This window comes from Leptonychotes weddellii, chromosome X (genome assembly GCF_054177405.1).
Source record: "Leptonychotes weddellii isolate Sample4059 chromosome X, ASM5417740v2, whole genome shotgun sequence".
In the NCBI taxonomy this organism is placed as follows: domain Eukaryota; kingdom Metazoa; phylum Chordata; class Mammalia; order Carnivora; family Phocidae; genus Leptonychotes; species Leptonychotes weddellii.
In genome coordinates, this window is record NC_138385.1 from 104941559 (window position 1) to 104959642 (window position 18084).

The 18084-nt window shown below is 48.2% G+C and overlaps 1 protein-coding gene and 2 long non-coding RNA genes across 7 annotated transcripts in view; 2 read left to right on the forward strand and 1 right to left on the reverse strand.

The window, feature by feature from the left end:
• The first annotated feature begins 2596 nt into the window (after window positions 1-2596).
• On the forward strand, window positions 2597-9501 carry LOC145717914 (uncharacterized). 2 transcript variants are annotated; one of them, XR_014141439.1, is made up of 5 exons: window positions 2597-3015; window positions 3593-3707; window positions 3906-4777; window positions 6483-6629; window positions 9188-9501. It is a non-coding gene; the product is annotated as an uncharacterized LOC145717914 (long non-coding RNA). The 2 variants fall into 2 exon arrangements; XR_014141440.1 differs by having other exon boundaries at window positions 2597-2928; window positions 3593-4777.
• Window positions 8353-17342, reverse strand: LOC145717913 (uncharacterized). Of its 3 annotated transcripts, none has more exons than XR_014141437.1 (3): window positions 16995-17342; window positions 14122-14226; window positions 8353-9397 (listed from the first exon to the last, which is right to left on the reverse strand). It is a non-coding gene; the product is annotated as an uncharacterized LOC145717913 (long non-coding RNA). The 3 variants fall into 3 exon arrangements; XR_014141436.1 differs by lacking the exon at window positions 16995-17342 and adding an exon at window positions 16383-16839; XR_014141438.1 differs by lacking the exon at window positions 16995-17342 and adding an exon at window positions 16021-16087.
• The window catches only part of PRKX (protein kinase cAMP-dependent X-linked catalytic subunit), a 64355-nt gene continuing 62512 nt past the window's right edge, over window positions 16242-18084 (forward strand). For both annotated transcript variants that reach the window (XM_081809260.1, XM_081809261.1), the window contains exon 1: window positions 16242-16416. In XM_081809260.1, coding sequence (XP_081665386.1) covers window positions 16242-16416 — 175 coding nt within the window. The remainder of the gene's footprint in view (window positions 16417-18084) is intronic.

The following is an 18084-nucleotide window of genomic DNA, read 5'->3' on the forward strand; positions in this document are numbered from 1 at the left end:
AAACAACTTTTAATGAATTTTTAAAATAAATGAATGTGTAGTCTTTAAAACTGTGTTTGTAATTCCTAAACACAAGGAATCCCCTCCCAAACCCATAAACCTCAAACCACGCCTTGTTTACACATCAAGGTCGGGTCAAACATGCATCTGGCTTTGTCTGCAATCCTAAGCAGGAAGTGTTAGGGGTGGGGTTGGTCACTGGTTGGCAGAAGTCTGGGTGTCGGTGGCTTTCAGAAGTCCAGGAGGTGACGTTCAGGAAAGTGGATGAGGTGAAGGTTCTTCTTGCTTCCCTTGTGCAGACTTCACGCGTATTCACTGATTGAATGCATTTTGGGGTACAGTCAGAGTACTTCAAAGAAACTGAGACCCATCTCTCCACTGTCCCCCGGAAAAGGGCATGTGAAAGACAGAACAGCTGACCCTGTTTCCCAGAGAGGACCTGACATGTCCCAGGCACACACTCTTATCCTGTTGCTCCTCCATTAAGAAGGGGTCTACATGCCTTCCCCTGGGAGTTGAGATGGACTTACCCTGACCCCATGTCTTAGTTTGCTACAGCTGCTGAAACAGCACCACGGGCCGGCGGCTTAAACACCACAAACACTAGTTTTGGAAGCCAGAAGTCCAAAATGAAGGTGTGGGCAGGGCTGGTTCCTCCTAGAGACTCTGAGGGTGAAACTTCCCATGCCTCCCCGAGTTTCTGGTGGCTTCCGGAGGTGCTGGGTGGCCCTGGGCTTGCAGATGCATCAGTCTCTGCCTCCTCCTTAACAGTCTCTTCCTCTGTGTGCATTTCCCGTTTTTTCCCCATATAAGGACAAGCATTGCTGCGTTTAGGGACCACCTGGTTAATCCACGATGATCTCATTTCAAGATCGTTATTGACATCTACAAAGACCCCTTTTCCAAGTTAGGTCCTATTACCACGTCCCAGGTGGGCATATCTTTTTTTGGGGGGAGGGGGGTGGGCTAAGGTGTGTCGCCCTTCAACTAAGTACATGGTCCATGAAACACAAGATCCAGACCTCACATCCACTGGCCTTTCAGCAGTATGGCAGAATCTCAACGTTTTGCCCAAGGATTGGTGAATCCCCGTCCTGGGAATGCAGATTTATCCAGACGCCTTCAGATTCCTTCATGGTGACATCTTAGGAATTGTAGACCTCTCAGACACATTTTCAAATCCCGCTACTTAGATCTTCACCCCCTGGCCAAGATGGAAGCATGGTCTGCATTGAAATGTGCCCTGTCCTGCCACGGAAGGGTGGATCCATTGACAGACGAGCTTCCCCTAAACTCTGCAGCTCACTTCACTGAACACTGTTGTCCATCTTTGGGAAATCTGAGTCTCTTTTCACGTTTCCTGGACAAACCCACAGAGACCCCTCACTTTTAATAGCTAAAGCTCTGCCATAGGGTGTATAGTGAACTTCGGTTCCACGCATCTCTGTACAGCACCCTAAATTCATTCCTAAATGTGTTTTGAGGTCTGTATTCCTCAGGGATTTCACACCGCAGAACGTCCCTATCCCAGGAAGGTCTTTTCTCTTTGTATTTACCCAAGCTTATCTGCAACGCTTACCTCATCTTTCTTCCAACACACTCAGCAAAACCCCAAACAAACGATACCCAACACTCGTCTTGTATAAAGAGCTGCTGTTTATTATGTATGTGCATCATCTTGTTGGGGGTGCTGGTGGCCCCAGGTAAACCCAACTGATAGGTGCATGAAGCATCCTTCGTGGTTCCATATCTGAGTCTGATTCCAGGCATGAGCTTACAGATGGTCTTCTTCCTCCAGCTATGTGGGATCTCTCTATTCTTGAATAGTGTCTGCAACTACTCAGGACTATGACCATATCGCCTGAGGCTGTTCTGAACTGGACTTCCTGGGTCTGATGCTGATTGCCTCATTATGGCACACAGCTGTACCTCAAACAAAAACAAAGCAAACCACTTCTGTATCTTCTTCCCAAGGACACTCTGTATCCTTCTGAGTAGAACAATATTTCAGACACAGGGACATATTCCAAGATGCGATCAGGGTCTCAGCCTCCCACTGGGGGCTTAGTCTGGACCCCTGTAGGAACAGTGAGCCACACAAGTCACCTCATGTGACCACATGCATACAGTTGGAAGGGTCTCCGTACTGGGCATGGAGATTTCCTTACTCTTGGTGTCACTGGGCAATTGGATCACCTCCTTCATCTTGGACAGCTGAGCTCTTCCTTCAGGCTTTCAAAACAAAATCACATACGTTTGATTCCCTCTTCCCAGACCAATTTCTCGTGGGAACTTGGCACCCAATGGACAGCTCCAGAGTTACATTTCTGCAGTCCCGAAGCAGCCCCGACTTGCCTGCTTCAACTGAACAATCCTGGCTCCAGCATTAAGCAACAAAACCTCCATGCATCAAAGGATGCCAGGCGACCTTTGTGTCCCTAGCTTCAGCCCCAGATCCAATCTGGCAGAAACCAAGTGTTACGTCCTTTGCCCTCTTGCCCAACAGCCAAGCTGGGCATGATCTTTAAAACCAGCCAAGTACATTCCTTAGGAATACATCACGGTTTCTTTTTCCTCTTCCTTATATATCTCAAGGCATTGTAGAGTGAGACCTGTTCTTATAAATTCAAAAATAAATAAACAGTAATTAGTGGCATGAGAGATTCATAGCCCATAATTTTTAGCCCCATGTGGGTTGGTCTAATTATACCCAAGAAGCCATAAAAAATTGGAGTGGGGAGATCTTTCCCTCCGTCGAATGTGGGGAAATACAATTTTCTCAGAGGTTTCATTTTTGGATTTACTTTTCCCTTTGTCTGTTCGGCCTCCATCAGCTTCATAAATATGGATTGAACCGTAGGAGCTGTTTGTGCTGGGATGTCGTGTCAGCTCTGTTGGGCATCGATGACCCGGATTGCATCTCTCCCGGTAAACAGATTGTTATAGGATTTGTGTCCCTTAGAGCTCACGGTTCTTGCTCACACCGCTGGGAAGAATGAAGAGGTAGACCAGATGGTGAGTGGTGGGCAGCAAAGCAATGTTTATTGAGCAAAAGTACAAAGCTCCCAGAAAGGGAGACCCCAATGGGTTTCCCCCCAAGTTTCTAAGTTTAAGGTTTTTATGAGCTCTTTTGCGGGACTATCTTAAGCAATCGGGGTGTGCTGAGTTGTGACAATCAGGGCTTTGGTCATGTATCTGTCTACCTATTAGGTTCATGTCTACATGCTGACGTTTGTTTTTTGTTTTTTGGTTTTTTTTCTGACATCTGGGGGCTTGGGTCTTAACTGCCCCTTGCCTGTGATATTGACAAATGCTTTTATGGTTCATTGTCTTATTTTAGGACATTTTGCAGGAGTCATTTCTGCAAAGGCAGCAAAGCAGAATGTCAGTGTGGTCCTGTCTAAGCTGCAAAATAGGAAGTCAGTGCTGTTTGATCTTAGCTGTCCTGACTCCATATTTTCTTGTTGGGGACCCTGGCGCTGACTCCCTAACTGTCCAACTCACTGCCAACAAGGTGACTGCCCCAGCTGCCGGGGTGGCATGCCTTCTGAGCTGCTTTTCCACTGAGGGTGGTGTGTTCCTGCTTCCTCAGCGCGCTGGGCCCTCAATGACCGTATGACCTTCAGCACGTCTTGGAGATGGCCACAGAGGGGGTTCCACGTACCCAACACATGACCTTCACTCTCCTGGCAGCCAACACAATTAATGTATTCTGCTTTTTTATTTTGTTGTTTTATTTTATTTTGTTTTGTTTGATTTTGTTTTGTTTGATTTTATTTCATTTTGCGTTATTTGATTTTATTTTGTTTTGTGTTGTTCTGTTTTCTGTTTTGTTTTGTTTTATTGTATTATATTGTATTGTATGGTATTTTTTCAATCAACATGTTTTAATACCCGATATCAAGGGACAGCTCCTGTTCAGAAAGTCAAACCGAACACAAGTGATGTAATGTGATCCCTCCCATCATCCTGAATTGATTTACCCTCCTCATCGCAAAGCCCTGTGTTTTGGGGATCCCTTCTGGAAGGTCTGCACAGAGCGTCCCTGAGCCCCCAGAATGGCATATGGTTTCACATCACACAAATACATCCTATGAGGCAAGGTGTTCCTTATCATATTACTCTGAGATCTTTCCCACAAATATACATGTACAGATCACCTTCCTTTATTTATTTATTTATTTTTTTATGGCTATGACATAGTCTCTTGGAAGGGCATGCCTCGATTTATTTTTTTTATTTTGTAGAATAAATAGACGTCATTGCTTGGAGCCGTTTCAGGTTCACAGAAGCATGCAACACAACGTGCAGATGGTTCCCACGTCCGCCTGGCCCTGCGCCCCGTTTCCCCTCTTACAAACATCTCCCATAACTGTGGTACATGCCTTACCGTTTCTGAACCAATATCAGCGCATTCACACCCCAAACCCAGAGCATCCATCAGGGTTCACTCTGCTGGTGCACAGCCTCTGGGTTTTGCAAAACTCATCGACCCACCAAGAGGGCATCCCGCAGAGGTGCCCCACTGCCCTATCACGCATTAATTCATCTTGTCACCGCTATTTGCTGCTGCAGAACCCCAGAAGCCTCCACCCCCGCCCCCCCGGCTCTCGGTCCTCAGCAGAATCCCTCGAGGAAATAGGAAAGGTGTCTGAGCCCCCACCCCGAGACATGCATCAGTGGGGCCCTGCTAGAGCCCACACTCTGCAGGGTTTTCCAACGTTTCATGGACTTCTCCCCAAGTCTGGGTCTCTGAAGCTTATTGTCCATTCAGCAGGTACACGAATCCTTTTATTTATTGTTATTTAATTTTTTTTAATTTTAAAAAAGATTTTATTTATTTATTTATTTGAGATTTTATTTATTTATTTGAGAGAGAGAGAGAGCACAAGCGGGAGGGGCAGAGGGAGAGGGAGAGACAGAATCTCAAGCAGACTCCATGCTGAGTGTGGAGCCTGATGTGGGGCTCGATCCCAGGACCCTGAGATCATGACCTGAGCCTAAACCAAGAGTCGGATGCTTAACCCAATGAGCCACCCAGGCGCCCCAAAAGCATTTTATTTATTTAGAGAGTGAGTGCAAGCTGGGGGAGGGGCAGAAAGAGAGAGAGTCCCAAGCAGACCCCACACTGAGTGCCAAGCCCAATGCGAAGCTCGATCTCACGACCCTGAGGTCATAACCTGAGCCAAAATCAAGAGTCGGAGGCTCAACCAAATGGGCCACCCAGGCGCTCCTGCAAGGATCCTTTTAATATTGAGCCTGGCAGGTGACTTTCCTGCTTAAAATTTGACAGCCGCGCTGCATTTTGCTCGGAGTTTGGGTTGCCAAATAAAATGCAGGATACCAGTGGAACTCAAATTGCAGATAAACCATGAGTGATGTTTTTAGTGTAAGGATGCCCAAATATTGCATGGGACATACTTATCCTGTAAGAATTATTTGTGTTTTGTGTGAAATTCAAATTCATCTGTGCTTTTAATATACGTACATCCCATATTGTGCATGGGATATACTTATAATAACAGAATTATTCATTATTTACTTGAAATTCAGATTCAGCTAGTTGATTAGTGTAAGTATATCCCAAATATTACACAGGACTTATATATTTTATATATACTTATAATAAAAGAAGGATTTGTTGTTTATCTCAAATTCAAATCCATCGCCACATTTAGTATAATTATGTCCCAAAGATTGCATGGGCGTTACACTCAAATTCAAATTCAACCAGTGGCCTAGTCTGAGTATGTCCCAAATATTACATGGGACATACTTAGAATAAAAGAATTATTCATTATTTGAAATTCAAATTCAACTGGGTGTTGAGTGTAAGTACATCCCCAATACAGAATGGGACATACTTACACTAAAACAACTATGTATTGTTTATCTGAAATTCAAATTGATCTTGGTGTTTAGCCTAAGTATGTCCCAAATATTACATGGGGACATATTTTATACTAATATATATACATATATATACATATTTTATACTAAAATGTATATATTAAGTATATACACATATATACTATATGTATATTATATTTATTATATATATATTTATATATACATTGTTCATCTGAAATTCATCTTGGGGTTTAGCCTAAGTATGTCCCAGATATTACATGGGGATATATTTTATACTAATATATATACATATATATATATTTTATGCCAATATGTATATATTAAATATATACACATATATACTATATGTATGTTATATATATATACATCGTTTATTTGAAATTCATCTTGGCGTTTATCTTAAGCATGTTCCAAATATTACTTGGGGGACATATTTTATACTAGCATATATACATATTTTATACTAATATATATATTAAATATATACATATACAGTATACATATATATTATATATATTTATATATACATTGTTCATCTGAAATTCAAATTCATTTTGGCATTTAGGCTAAGTATGTTTCTTTTTTTTTTAAAGATTTTATTTATTTGACAGAGAGAGCACAAGCAGAGGGAGAGGGAGAAGCAGGCTCCCTGCTGAGCAAGGAGGCTGATGTGGGATTCCATCCCAGGACCCTGGGATCATGACCTGAGCTGAAGGCAGACGCTTAACCAACTGAGCCACCCAGGAGTCCCAGCCTAAGTATATTTCAAATATTACATGGGGACATATTTTATACTAATATATATAATATATATATTAAATTTATACATATATATACTACCCATATATTTTATGGATATATGTATTATATATATATATATATCTGTGCATATATATATATACACACAGACATTGTTTATCTGAAATTCAAATTTCACTGGGCATCCTGCATTTTTTTTAAAGCTTTTATTTTTAAGTAATCAGTAATCTCTACACCCAGCGTGGGGCTGGAAGTCACAGCCCGGTGATTAAGAGTTTCATGCTCCGCTGACCGAGCCAGCCGGGCGCCCCTCATCCTGCATTTTTATTTGCTCAATCTGGCAACCCTACCTGGAGGAAGGGGCAAACTCATCATAAGGGCTGCTAGGGCCCTACCCTCTGCAGCTGGGCCTGCTACACTCAGTCCACGCTGTCCCTTTCCCTTCCCCTGGCATGCCTCCCTGGCTCCGACCCTCCTTCAGGTCATTGTTCAAATCCCACCCCCTCTGCAAGCCCTCCTAGATAAGCACAGACGCGCCCATATCTATATGTAAGTCATCCTACATCTCCGCACATACATGTATACGGTAAGGTATAAAATATTAACGTATACTTATACCCATGTAATTATATGTATAGAGTGAAAACAGATAATTACTGCGTTCCACACGCACCCCCTCCCTCCGGCCCTCCCACTTTGCTATTTCTGTTTTTCCAGCCAGTACGTCACATCCTCTCAACAACCTGTAATGCTCATTGTCCTTCGCTCCCCAGTGGGATCCAAGCCCCAGGAGATGGGGATGTGGGTCTGCTTATCCCTGTTTCATCGAAATGCCCACACTGGGAGTGCCTGGCACTTGGTACGGTCTTTACCAGCCTTGGCTGTTTCAAACTCCGCTGCAATGAGCCGTCTTCCCCAAATGCCTTCACAGGCCAGGGCACATTTCCCCAAACACACCCAGACGAGCAGGTGCATGTGACCATCGTGACGGTCACTTCCTGATAATCCTCCATAACGTTTGTAGGCACTGACACTCTCACTTTTGGAGTCCTGCAGTGCCCGTGGCCTGGAAAGCCAACCTATGTGGGGTGCTGTGTACGGTGCCCATCATGTGGGGGGACTGGACACCCAGCTTTGAGCTAAGCTGCCTTCCTCCATTGGGAGAGGCTGAGAGACTTTTCTCAGGGGTTGGCACAGACCCGAGGACCGGATGGGGCACAGACTCAAGTCCCTGATGACAACCCTCCAAGGTAGCAGAAACAGGAGCCCCAGCCCCTACACGACTATCAAGATCCAGGGCACAAAGGCCACATAGATATTTTGCACGCTAACATCTGCCTTTAAAATTAGCTTATGTACTTGTAAATTTTGCATGCTTTAAATGATTATAAATGCACACATCAATATATATATATACACACACATAAATATGCACAAGCATGTGGCTTAATAGATATTTAAGTTTGTATATATATGTATATATGTTTATACACACTTAGGTTGATATTTGTATATATGTTTATATATATTTGTCTACTATGTATACATATATATTATATTGTAACATATATATTCTGTATAGAGACACACATATGTCTATATAAAAACGTGTATATATTTTTCCTAGACAATACAAACACAAATATGCCTTTCCTGTATGGTTTCATGGTTTCTTAGAAAATTTTCCCTGCCCCCAAATGATGTGTGTATATATATATATTTAAAGATTTTATTTATTTATTTGACAGAGAGAGACACAGCGAGAGAGGGAACACAAGCAAGGGGAGTGGGAAAGGGAGAAGCAGGCTTCCCGCTGAGCAGGGAGCCCGATGTGGGACTTGATCCCAGGACCCTGGGACAATGACCTGAGCCGAAGGCAGACGCTTAACCAACTGAGCCACCCAGGTGCCCCTAAATTATATATATATATTTTATAAATGCAGTTATTATACGTTTTTTATTGTTACCCTTTTAAAGTCTGTATTTCATTTCATACTCCACGATTTTATTTTTACACACGCATCTTGACACGTGGAGAATTGATTCTGGCATGAAGGAGCCAAGAGGGAATCCCCTTTTTAGAAACTTTAAATTGCCATCCAGTTGTCTGCATAACATTTCCTGGGTAAGCTGTGCTCTCTCCACCACATGAAGATGGCAGGTGCGCTCTGGACTCCAGAGAAATGCACCTCTCGAGGTCTTTTCTGCTGCAATACCAAACTATTTTTTAAAGTCCGGGCTTTATCACAGGAAAACCGAGTTCCCATGTGATGAGAAGTCTCCTTTTCTCAGCATTCTGGAATCCCGGCTCTCACGCGGGCTCTCCCACATCAACCATTCGCCTCGCAGGGTCAGGCTGCGACGTGCGCTTTGGTGGGCTGATGCTGACCCATTCCCGAGGAATCCTACTCACCAAGCTCTTTCCTCCAAGGTCAGGGCATGACTCTGCCTTCGCTCACACCTCCCTCGCTCATGCTTCACGACTCCTCAAGTTTCCTCCTTACAAGTCTTGCCACGATAAATACCGATGACTCACTGAAAACTATCTGGTTCACAGATAAGACCCCGTAGATGTTCTTGTTCCTCCGTCCTGGAAATGAAGATTAAACGCACAACCACCAGCTTTCTAGCAAGATCTGACAGAACTCTCAATCCAATCTGTCACATCACAGAAACCGGTTTCCAAACCTCTCCATTCATATCTTCTAGGAAATCATTTCTTGTGCTCTGAAGTCAGCTTCCTCATTACAAGAAAATGTATGAAACACTGAAAAATAAAAAGTATAAAGATTCTTAGAATCCACACACAACCTTTTTGGCATTTTCCTATCATTTTTTTTTTTTTTTTGGTTAGGTCATTTTGTTAGATAATGAAGATCAGAGTGTGTGATAACACTTTGATTACTGCCTATATTACTTAAAATGTAATCTTAACACCCCCCCTTTTTTTTTTACTATTTACGATGAGTGCAGAGATTTCCCCACACGAACAAAAAAGTAGACACACCCCTCTATCTGGATGTTGAATGTATTTCTACGTTTTTCTCTATCATAAAAACCACCTTGAATAATGGGTGTATTACTTTGCTAGGGTCACTGTAACAGTATTCACAGGACACACATTTATTCTCTGATAGTCCTGGAGGCTGGGAGTCTGAGATCCAGGTAGGACCAAACCTGGGAGTGTGAGATCCAGGCGGGGCTGGAGGCTGGGAGTCTGAAATCCAGGTGGGGCTGGAGGATGGGAGTCTGAGATCCAGGCAGGGCTGAGGCTGGGAGTCTGAGATCCAGGGGCTGGAGGCTGGGAGTCTGAGATCCAGGCAGGGCTGAGGCTGGGAGTCTGAGATCCAGGCAGGGCTGAGGCTGGGAGTCTGAAATCCAGGAGGGGCTGAGGCTGGGAGTCTGAGATCCAGGCAGGGCTGAGGCTGGGAGTCCGAGATCCAGGCAGGCCTGAGGCTGGTTCCTCCTGAGGCCTCTCTCCTGGGCGGGTAGACCCTGTGTTCTTCCTGTGTCCTCATGTGGTCATCCCTCTGTGCAGATCTGTGTCCTCATCCCCTCCTCTTATAAGGACCCCAGCCTATGGGATCGGAATCCACCCTACTGACCTCATTTTACCTTAATCCCCTCTTTAAAGACCCCATATCCCAATACAGTCCCATTCCAAGGTCCTGGGGGTTTGGGCTTCAACTTGCAAATTTTGGGGGACACTATCCAGCCCCTAACCATGGCTAATCTTGATCACAAAGCCGTCGATATTCTCCAAAATTTAATTTTGAAAAATAAATTCACAGACATAAAGTGAGAACCGAAATGTATGATCACTTCTAACACTGTAAGGCTTCCACTAATGGACATTACCACTAAATGTGTGTTAAGAATTCTCTGGTCTGCATGGAATAGCTCATCTTTCTTTCTTTTTTTTAAAGATTTTATTTATTTATTTGAGAGAGAGAGAATGAGAGACAGAGAGCACGAGAGGGAAGAGGGTCAGAGGGAGAAGCAGACTCCCTGTCGAGCAGGGAGCCCGATGCGGGACTCGATCCTGGGACTCCAGGATCATGACCTGAGCCGAAGGCAGTTGCTTAACCATCTGAGCCACCCAGGAGCCCTCTTTTTTTTTTTTTTTAAGATTTTATTTATTTATTTGAGTGAGAGAAAGAGAGATCATGAGCAGGGGGGAAGAGTAGAGGGAGAAGCAGACCCTGAGATCATGACCTGAGCCCAAGGCAGATGCCCAAATGACTGAGCCACCCAGGCGAGCCCGTAGCTCATCCTCCTAATGTTAGCTGGGTTAAAAAAAAAACAAAACAAAAAACAGTGGCCACTTTTGTTCTTTGATACATTTCTTTGTTACTTATTAGCAACATTTTTTCCTCCCTATGTGAATGACCCCCAGTATGCCTTTTTGGCAGGGGTTTATTAGTACATTAATGCCCTTTTTGACCAGATATCAGTTTGGCTTTATGTACCATGCACACTGCCCGTCAATGTATTTTAGTTTTGTTTATATTTCCGTAACTTTCTCACATTTTTGGGTAGTGGTATCTGTTCATCTATTTACCCCCGTGGTTCTATTTCTGACAAGTTTAGAACATCCTTCCACGACCACACGGGGATTTGAAAACCGGTCCCGGGATTTTCTTCTAGTTTTATTGTTTTGATTTTATCTCCCCTGGACACCTGATATTCCTGGAATTTATTTTTCCCTTCTTGCGACGTCTTCCCGGTATTTTTAAAGACAGTACAAGGTGAGTATCTAAGTAGCATTTAATCCCAAACAGATAACAGTTCGGTAACTAGTATATCCTTTACGATGGCTGGAGAAACACACAACTCGATTTGAGACAATTTTTCTCATGTTACTTTGTCAGACTCTTGAGTTACTTAAAAGCTTGAGAGGCTAGCCCAGGAGCCAAAAGGAGTGGAAAAGCTTATCTGACCCCAGTGATAAGGTCAGGGCACTTGTTTGCATTTTGCAAAGCGTGATGCAACCGTGTGCATTCAATATCACGGCTTAGATTTCCCATAAACCTCTCCAGCATCTGAGAAGCACCATCTCTCGGGCATCTCTTGGATGAAGAGTAAACTCAGCAAAGTCTAATTATAGGCTCGTCCGACCCAGAAAATGCTACCCCCATCAATGCTTCCTATATGGTTTTCTTTGAAATCACTCAAGAAAAGCCTCCGAGTAAATAGGCACATTTGGAAGCATTATTTTTAGAAGTCAGCGCTCCATGCACAAATAAGCATGTCCATCTGCCTTGGGATGTGTTCAGATTTTCAAAACTTTAACTTGGCGAGACAAGGGAGCCTCAGGGTTTTGCTTGATTTTAGTGATTGATGACTCATTGATCGTACTTCAGTCTGCAATTATTTGAGGACTCATGTTTCTACCCTGGGATGACTTAATTGTTCTGAGCCCATTTGGAATTTATGACCTCCCCACCCAGGGCGCCGTGTGTGGTGTCTCCATGGTGAAAACTTCCTTTGCATCACCGGGCACGGCATTTCGAGGGCAGCTTCACCTGGTTTGAACACGTGTTGGGTTTTTTTTTTTTTAATTGGGGTCTTTTTTGGGGGGGAGATCAGGGCATTTCTAAAACAAGTGAGGTTGGAGCAGTTTGGAAACTGGATCCCGTCTGCATGAAAATATGGCACCTGGTGCCCAGACACACTGCTGTGCATGGGGGTGACTCAGCGGGGCTCACGCTGGAGCAAGGCCCGGACTCGTGTGGCTACACATATAATTATAAAATAAGTTTCATCACCTCTGATTACTCACGATTGGCCTGGCTCCATCCGCGAAGGCCCAAGTGCCCAGCATTGTCACAGAACGTAACCCATGAACTAGGTTACCATGAATTCCCTAACACATTAAACCCACGGGGCCGTCCCGTGACTAAGAAGAAATGAGAACCACAAGCCTGCAAAGCTGGGAACAGTGCGTGCTGCTCAATCTTGGAATCACTCCTAGCTAAGAAAATGTTCATCGGTGGTCAACGAAAACACCCAAGCCCCGATAACTGCCCTTGAAACAGCTCGTCTGAGAAACTGGGAGCAAATACACTGACCACGGAAAACCACCCTGTTCTATTCCTACTACACAGGGGGCACCCAGTAGGGAGCTTTGTCTGCATTACGGGGAGATCTAAGGAGTGAAGTCTGAAACCCTAATCCTGTAGCTAAACACCCACCAGAATTTTCTGCCTGCCTCCAAAGACCAAATCCTAAGTGGACAGATCTTCCGGCACCCAGTGATTAAAAAAAAACCTCCCATCCCTGGCTGAGTCCAGATTCAATGCATTGCTCCATTGTTTGAAGGATCGCTTTCCAGAAGCCCTGGGAAGGCCTCTTCTAACAAAGTATGGAAACCCACCATGTATATTTCCAAAGTATGGGTTTATCTCACTGAGGGACAATACACAGGGATATATTTAACTCAAAATATATAGGGGTGCCCGGGGGGCTCAGCCCGTAAAGTGTCTGCCTTCGGCTCAGGTCCTGATCTCAGGGTCTTTTTTTTTTAAAGGATTTTATTTATTTATTTGAGAGAGAGAGAATGAGAGACAGAAAGCACGAGAGGGAAGAGGGTCAGAGGGAGAAGCAGACTCCCCGCTGAGCAGGGAGCCCGATGTGGGACTCGATCCCGGGACTCCAGGATCATGACCTGAGCCGAAGGCAGTCGCTTAACCAACTGAGCCACCCAGGCGCCCCATGATCTCAGGATCTTGAGATCGAGCCCTGCGTGGGGCTCCCTGGTCAGCGGGGATCCTGCTTCTCCCCCTGCTTGTGCTCTCTCTTTCATAAATAAAGAAAATCTTTAAAATATATATACTTATATTTTTTCATATATAAACATATGCTTATAAATATAAATTGTAATGTCCGCAAAGGCAGCTGAACATGTCTTTTAGAATATATATTAGAATTTATAATAAAATATATTAGAATATACATTACAGAATGTTAGAATATACTCTATAATATATGTCTAATAATATATATATATATAAGTTGTAAAGTGTGAAGGCAGCTGAACACGTCTTTTAGGATATACATGTTACAATTTATAATAGAATATATTAAAATATATAATAAAATATATTAGAATATATTATGTTACAACATAATATATAATCTCCATATCATTTTATGTATATATAAGTTGTAAGGTCTGTGAAAGCATTCTTTCAGAATATAGATAATAAAATATTTTAGAAGATATATTCTAGAATACAGTAGAATATAATGTATATAATATATAATATGTATACATTGTAAAGCCTGTGAAGGTAACAGTATACTTTTTAATTTTAACTCAGTATCTACACACTCACATATACACACACATACATATATGTGCACCTACATTTGTATGTATTTGTATGTATATTTGTAGGTACGCATATATATTTGCTTGTATAATATATGCACACATATGCATGCATATACACAAAATACATACGTATTCGAAATGAAGAATTCGTATACCGGGATGGTTGTGCGTTGTTTTGCGAGTCACAGGCTGTGGTTTCTGAAGAATTTTTATGATCCTTCCAGATGAAAGCTGCTTTGTACAGCAAGGTGTTGCAAAGCCTGCCCGGGATATTTATAGGAAGAGGTAGGTATGTGGTCAGTCTCAGCGGCCGGAGAGGAAGGAGTCGCATCAACTCTGCAACCCAGAGTTTAATTCTGAAAGTTTGTCCCTAACCCTTTTCTGCCTGGGTGCCCCCGGAAGGAAAAAGCATGTCCTTAATTGACCTAGCCTTGACCACTAACCTTAGCTACCTAAGAGCATCAGAGTGGCAAGGGAGACGGGGACGTACCCCCGAGGACAGCCCTGGGTCCCCCCAATCGCTCAGGAGGGCCTCGTGGCCCGAGCGCCTCCCTGTTCCAACCCGGTGCACGCGGCCTGCTCAGGGCACGCATTTTTTGCATTCCAGCTCAAGATTTGGCAACAAGCAAAGACAGCCAAGGGCCAGAAAGCCGCACCCCGAGCCCGCATCTGATTTCCTGTGGCCCCCTCCCAGTTGGCCAAGCCAGGCAGACGGGGCCTGGGGTCTGTAAAAATACAGCCCCCTCCCCGAATCCAGGACACCCCCCCGCCCAAGGGCGGAATGGCCGAGATGCCTCCAAACGAGGTGGGAGGCGGTATGTCCTCTCTTTGGAAGCTCAAAGTGTGGTCCGCGAGGCCGCAGCTGGGAACAGCCCTTCCCGGCCCCGCGTTTTAGCCGGATGCCCGGGGACAGGGTGGCCAGATAAATGAGAGAATGTCCAGTTACATTCCAGTTTGAGATACGCACTAGTCATCTCTTGTGTACGAAAGTATATCCAAATACGGCCTGGGACCTACCCTGCGGGAGTTGGGGTGGGGGTGGGACTCTCCTTGGGTATCTGAAATTCAAATGGATCTGGGGCGCCCTGCATTTCTTTTCCAAAATTGTGCCAGGTGTCTTTAAAACAGCGACCCATCCAGGGGCACGCGTGGCGTTTTGGGTTTTTTTTTGGGGGGGGTTTCTCTCTCTTAAATCTGTGTCTCCTTGTTTTTGTTTAAAAGATGGTTCTTTGGAAACAGTCATGGATTCGTAGGAAGGTGCCCAGAAACTGGAGGGAAGGGGGAGCCCGGCGCACTCGCGCGCCCGCCCCTCCTCCCTTAGCAAGCATTTTGCATCACCATGGTCCCCCCGAGAAACCAGGAAGCTGACGCGGGCCGGGTTTTTATTCGCTAGACCCGGCAGCCGCCCTCGGGGACGGGCCGGCACCGAGTAGCAGCCTCCGGAGCGTCCCATCAGCCTTCAGCTCCGGTTCAGTTTGGTTTTTTAACTTTTGTTGGAGCCACGCCCTCCCCGTGCCCAGCGCGCCCCACCTCCCACCCTTCCGGGCTGGGGCGCAAGGAGCGCGGTGGCCTGCCCGCACGTCCCCCGGGGGAGCTGGGCTGGGCTTCGCTGGGGACCCCACCCCTGGGGCGCCCCCGGCGGTGCAGGGGGCGCGGCCACCTCCCCAACGCCAACCCGCCCCCGCGCGCCGGCCTCTCGGATCCGGGCCTAGGGCGCGGCGGGGGCGGGGCGCGGGGGCCCCGGCGACACCCCGGTCGGCGGGCCGAGCCCGGGCGGGCGCCGGGGCGGGCTGGAGAGCGCGCGGCCCCGCCCAGGCCGCTTCCGCCCGGCCCCCCAGCAGCGCGCACGCAGCGCGGGCGCGGGAGGCGGCGGGCGCGGGCCACGAGGAATGAACAGGGAGCCGGGCGCCCGCGGCCGGGACCCCGCCTCGCCCCCGCCAGCCCGGGCCGCGCCCCCCGCCCCGGCCGCGCCGCCGCCCCCGCCGCCCCCGCCGCCCCCGCCGCCGCCGCCCGGGCCCCCGGGCCCGCCCCCCGAGGCCGCCGGCTACTCCCACCGGCTGTTGCTGCTACTGCTGCAGTGAGCGCCGCCCCGCGCCCCGCCATTGTCCCCGCCGCTGCGCCAGTCGCGCCGGGCCGCGGACCGGGAGGCGGGGAACGCGCATGGCTGGGCGTCGCTGATGCCGCCGCCGCGCCGCCCTCCGAGGCTGCGTCCCGGGAAGCCCGGACCTCCGCGCTGCCCGGCCCGGCCCGGCGCCCCGGACTGGAGCGCGCCCGCATGGAGGCGCCCGGGCTGGCCAAGGCGGCCAAGGCGGCCGCGACGGACGCCGAACCTCAGGAGAGCCGTGGGGAGACCCCCGACGGGGCGCCCGCGCTCTGCCCCAGCCCCGAGGCGCCCTCGCCCGAGCCGCCAGCCTACCGCCTGCAGGACTTCGACACGCTGGCCACCGTGGGTGAGTAGGGCGCGCGGGCATCCGGCCCGCAGGTCCCTCGGCGCCGCCCGGGACGCTGGCGTCAGACAAAGGGCCGGCGTGCCGTCGCCCGGCTGCCTCCCTGAGCCGGCCCTGCCCGGTCCCGTCTGCTCAGGGCGTCCGCGCGGGCTGGCCGTGCGCCCCTGGACGCTCGGGCGCTCCCAGAGTTGGAAGGGTGTCCCCCCCCCGCAAGCTCCCGCGAGCCTCCCCAAGTGCCCGCGCTCAGTCCCGCGCCCCAGGAGTCTCCTTATTTAGAACTCGCCTCCCCCTCCCTCAGTCCCCCTGGCGTCTGTGCCGCCGGACGTCACAAAACTTCCTGGGGGTCACCTCATACGAGGGCCCTGGCCCGCCCTCCCAGCCAGGGGCCCCTAGGGACAGAAGCGGCGGCCCAGAGGCACCTGCGGAACTCTGTTTGGCCAGCCTCCTTCTGCCCAGCGGCACGATGCTCCCGCGTAGACTTTAGACCTCACCGGGGGCTTGGAGGGGACAGGTATCCTGGGGCGCAACGGGGCCGCGCGGGAGTGGGGAGGGGGGGACAGCCGGCGCTGCAGATGAACTACCCTTTCCCGACACCGCGCGAGCTTTTCATCTCGTGCATCTAAGTTGGCACTGTTGATCAGACACGGATTTGCTTTTGTCCTCTCCCCTTTGACTGAGGTCGCAGTTGGGCGTCTAGAAATACTTTCCAGTCTCCCCCCCCCCCACCCCATCACGCCTGAATCCTGAAAGGCGCTGGGATATTAGGGGGCGGCGCTGACTGGGCTAGAAAATCCCCACCCCAGGTTGGAGCTGGGTTCGAGTGGTCGGTGCAGCCCCCTGTGGCTTCTTAGGAGCTCTTTGTTGCTCCCAGGGCGCGTCGGACACGAGTTGCTTTTCGGAGACATAAATGGGGCCGGGGACAAGCCACATGTCACCGAGGGGCTGTGGTTGTTGAGGGGCTTTTCCTGGGTCCCCTGCCCCGCTTCTGGAAAGGAGGAAGCTGGGAAGGGAATCAGGAAGCCGGGGCTCAGGGTCACGGCCTAGGATTGAATCAGACCGACAGGCACAGCCAGATTGGCTTTGTAACCACCCGTCAGCAGAGAGGGACACTTCTCTTTTCGGTTCCTGGTCTCCCTGTGCTTGGGAGGGACGGGTCTTCAGGGAACCTGATGCGGGAAGGAAGGCGTAGCGGGCGCCTTCTCTACCTCTCTGTGCTTCTCTCTCTCTCCCTGTCAACCTCCTCTCCCTTCTGTCTCTCTATGTGTCCCTCTCTCCTTCCCTCCCCCTGGGAAGCTGGGGCTGACGGAAAAGCAGGCAGTGGTTTGCAGGGCTGCAAGGTGGGACAGAAACCCAGCCCATGCGGCGACATCGGGAGTAGATGGAGACGCGAGTGAACAATGGAAAGTTGGTAGAGGACCTGCCGTGCCTTGGCACGCAGCACCGCCAATTGTATTTCTTTTGGGCACACACATGGGTCTATTGTCAAAGGTGCCAGGGCTGGAGGCCAGGGTGGCCAGCAGGGTGTGGGCAGGCTGGTGGGCTGTCGCCGTGACCTATTCTGGTGCCTGCAGTCACGTGGGGCCTTGTGGGCGCTACCAAGTGGGCATGGGGTGGCCAGCCACTCATCTTGTCCTTAAAAATAGAATGTCACCGCCTCTGGGGACTGAGGGG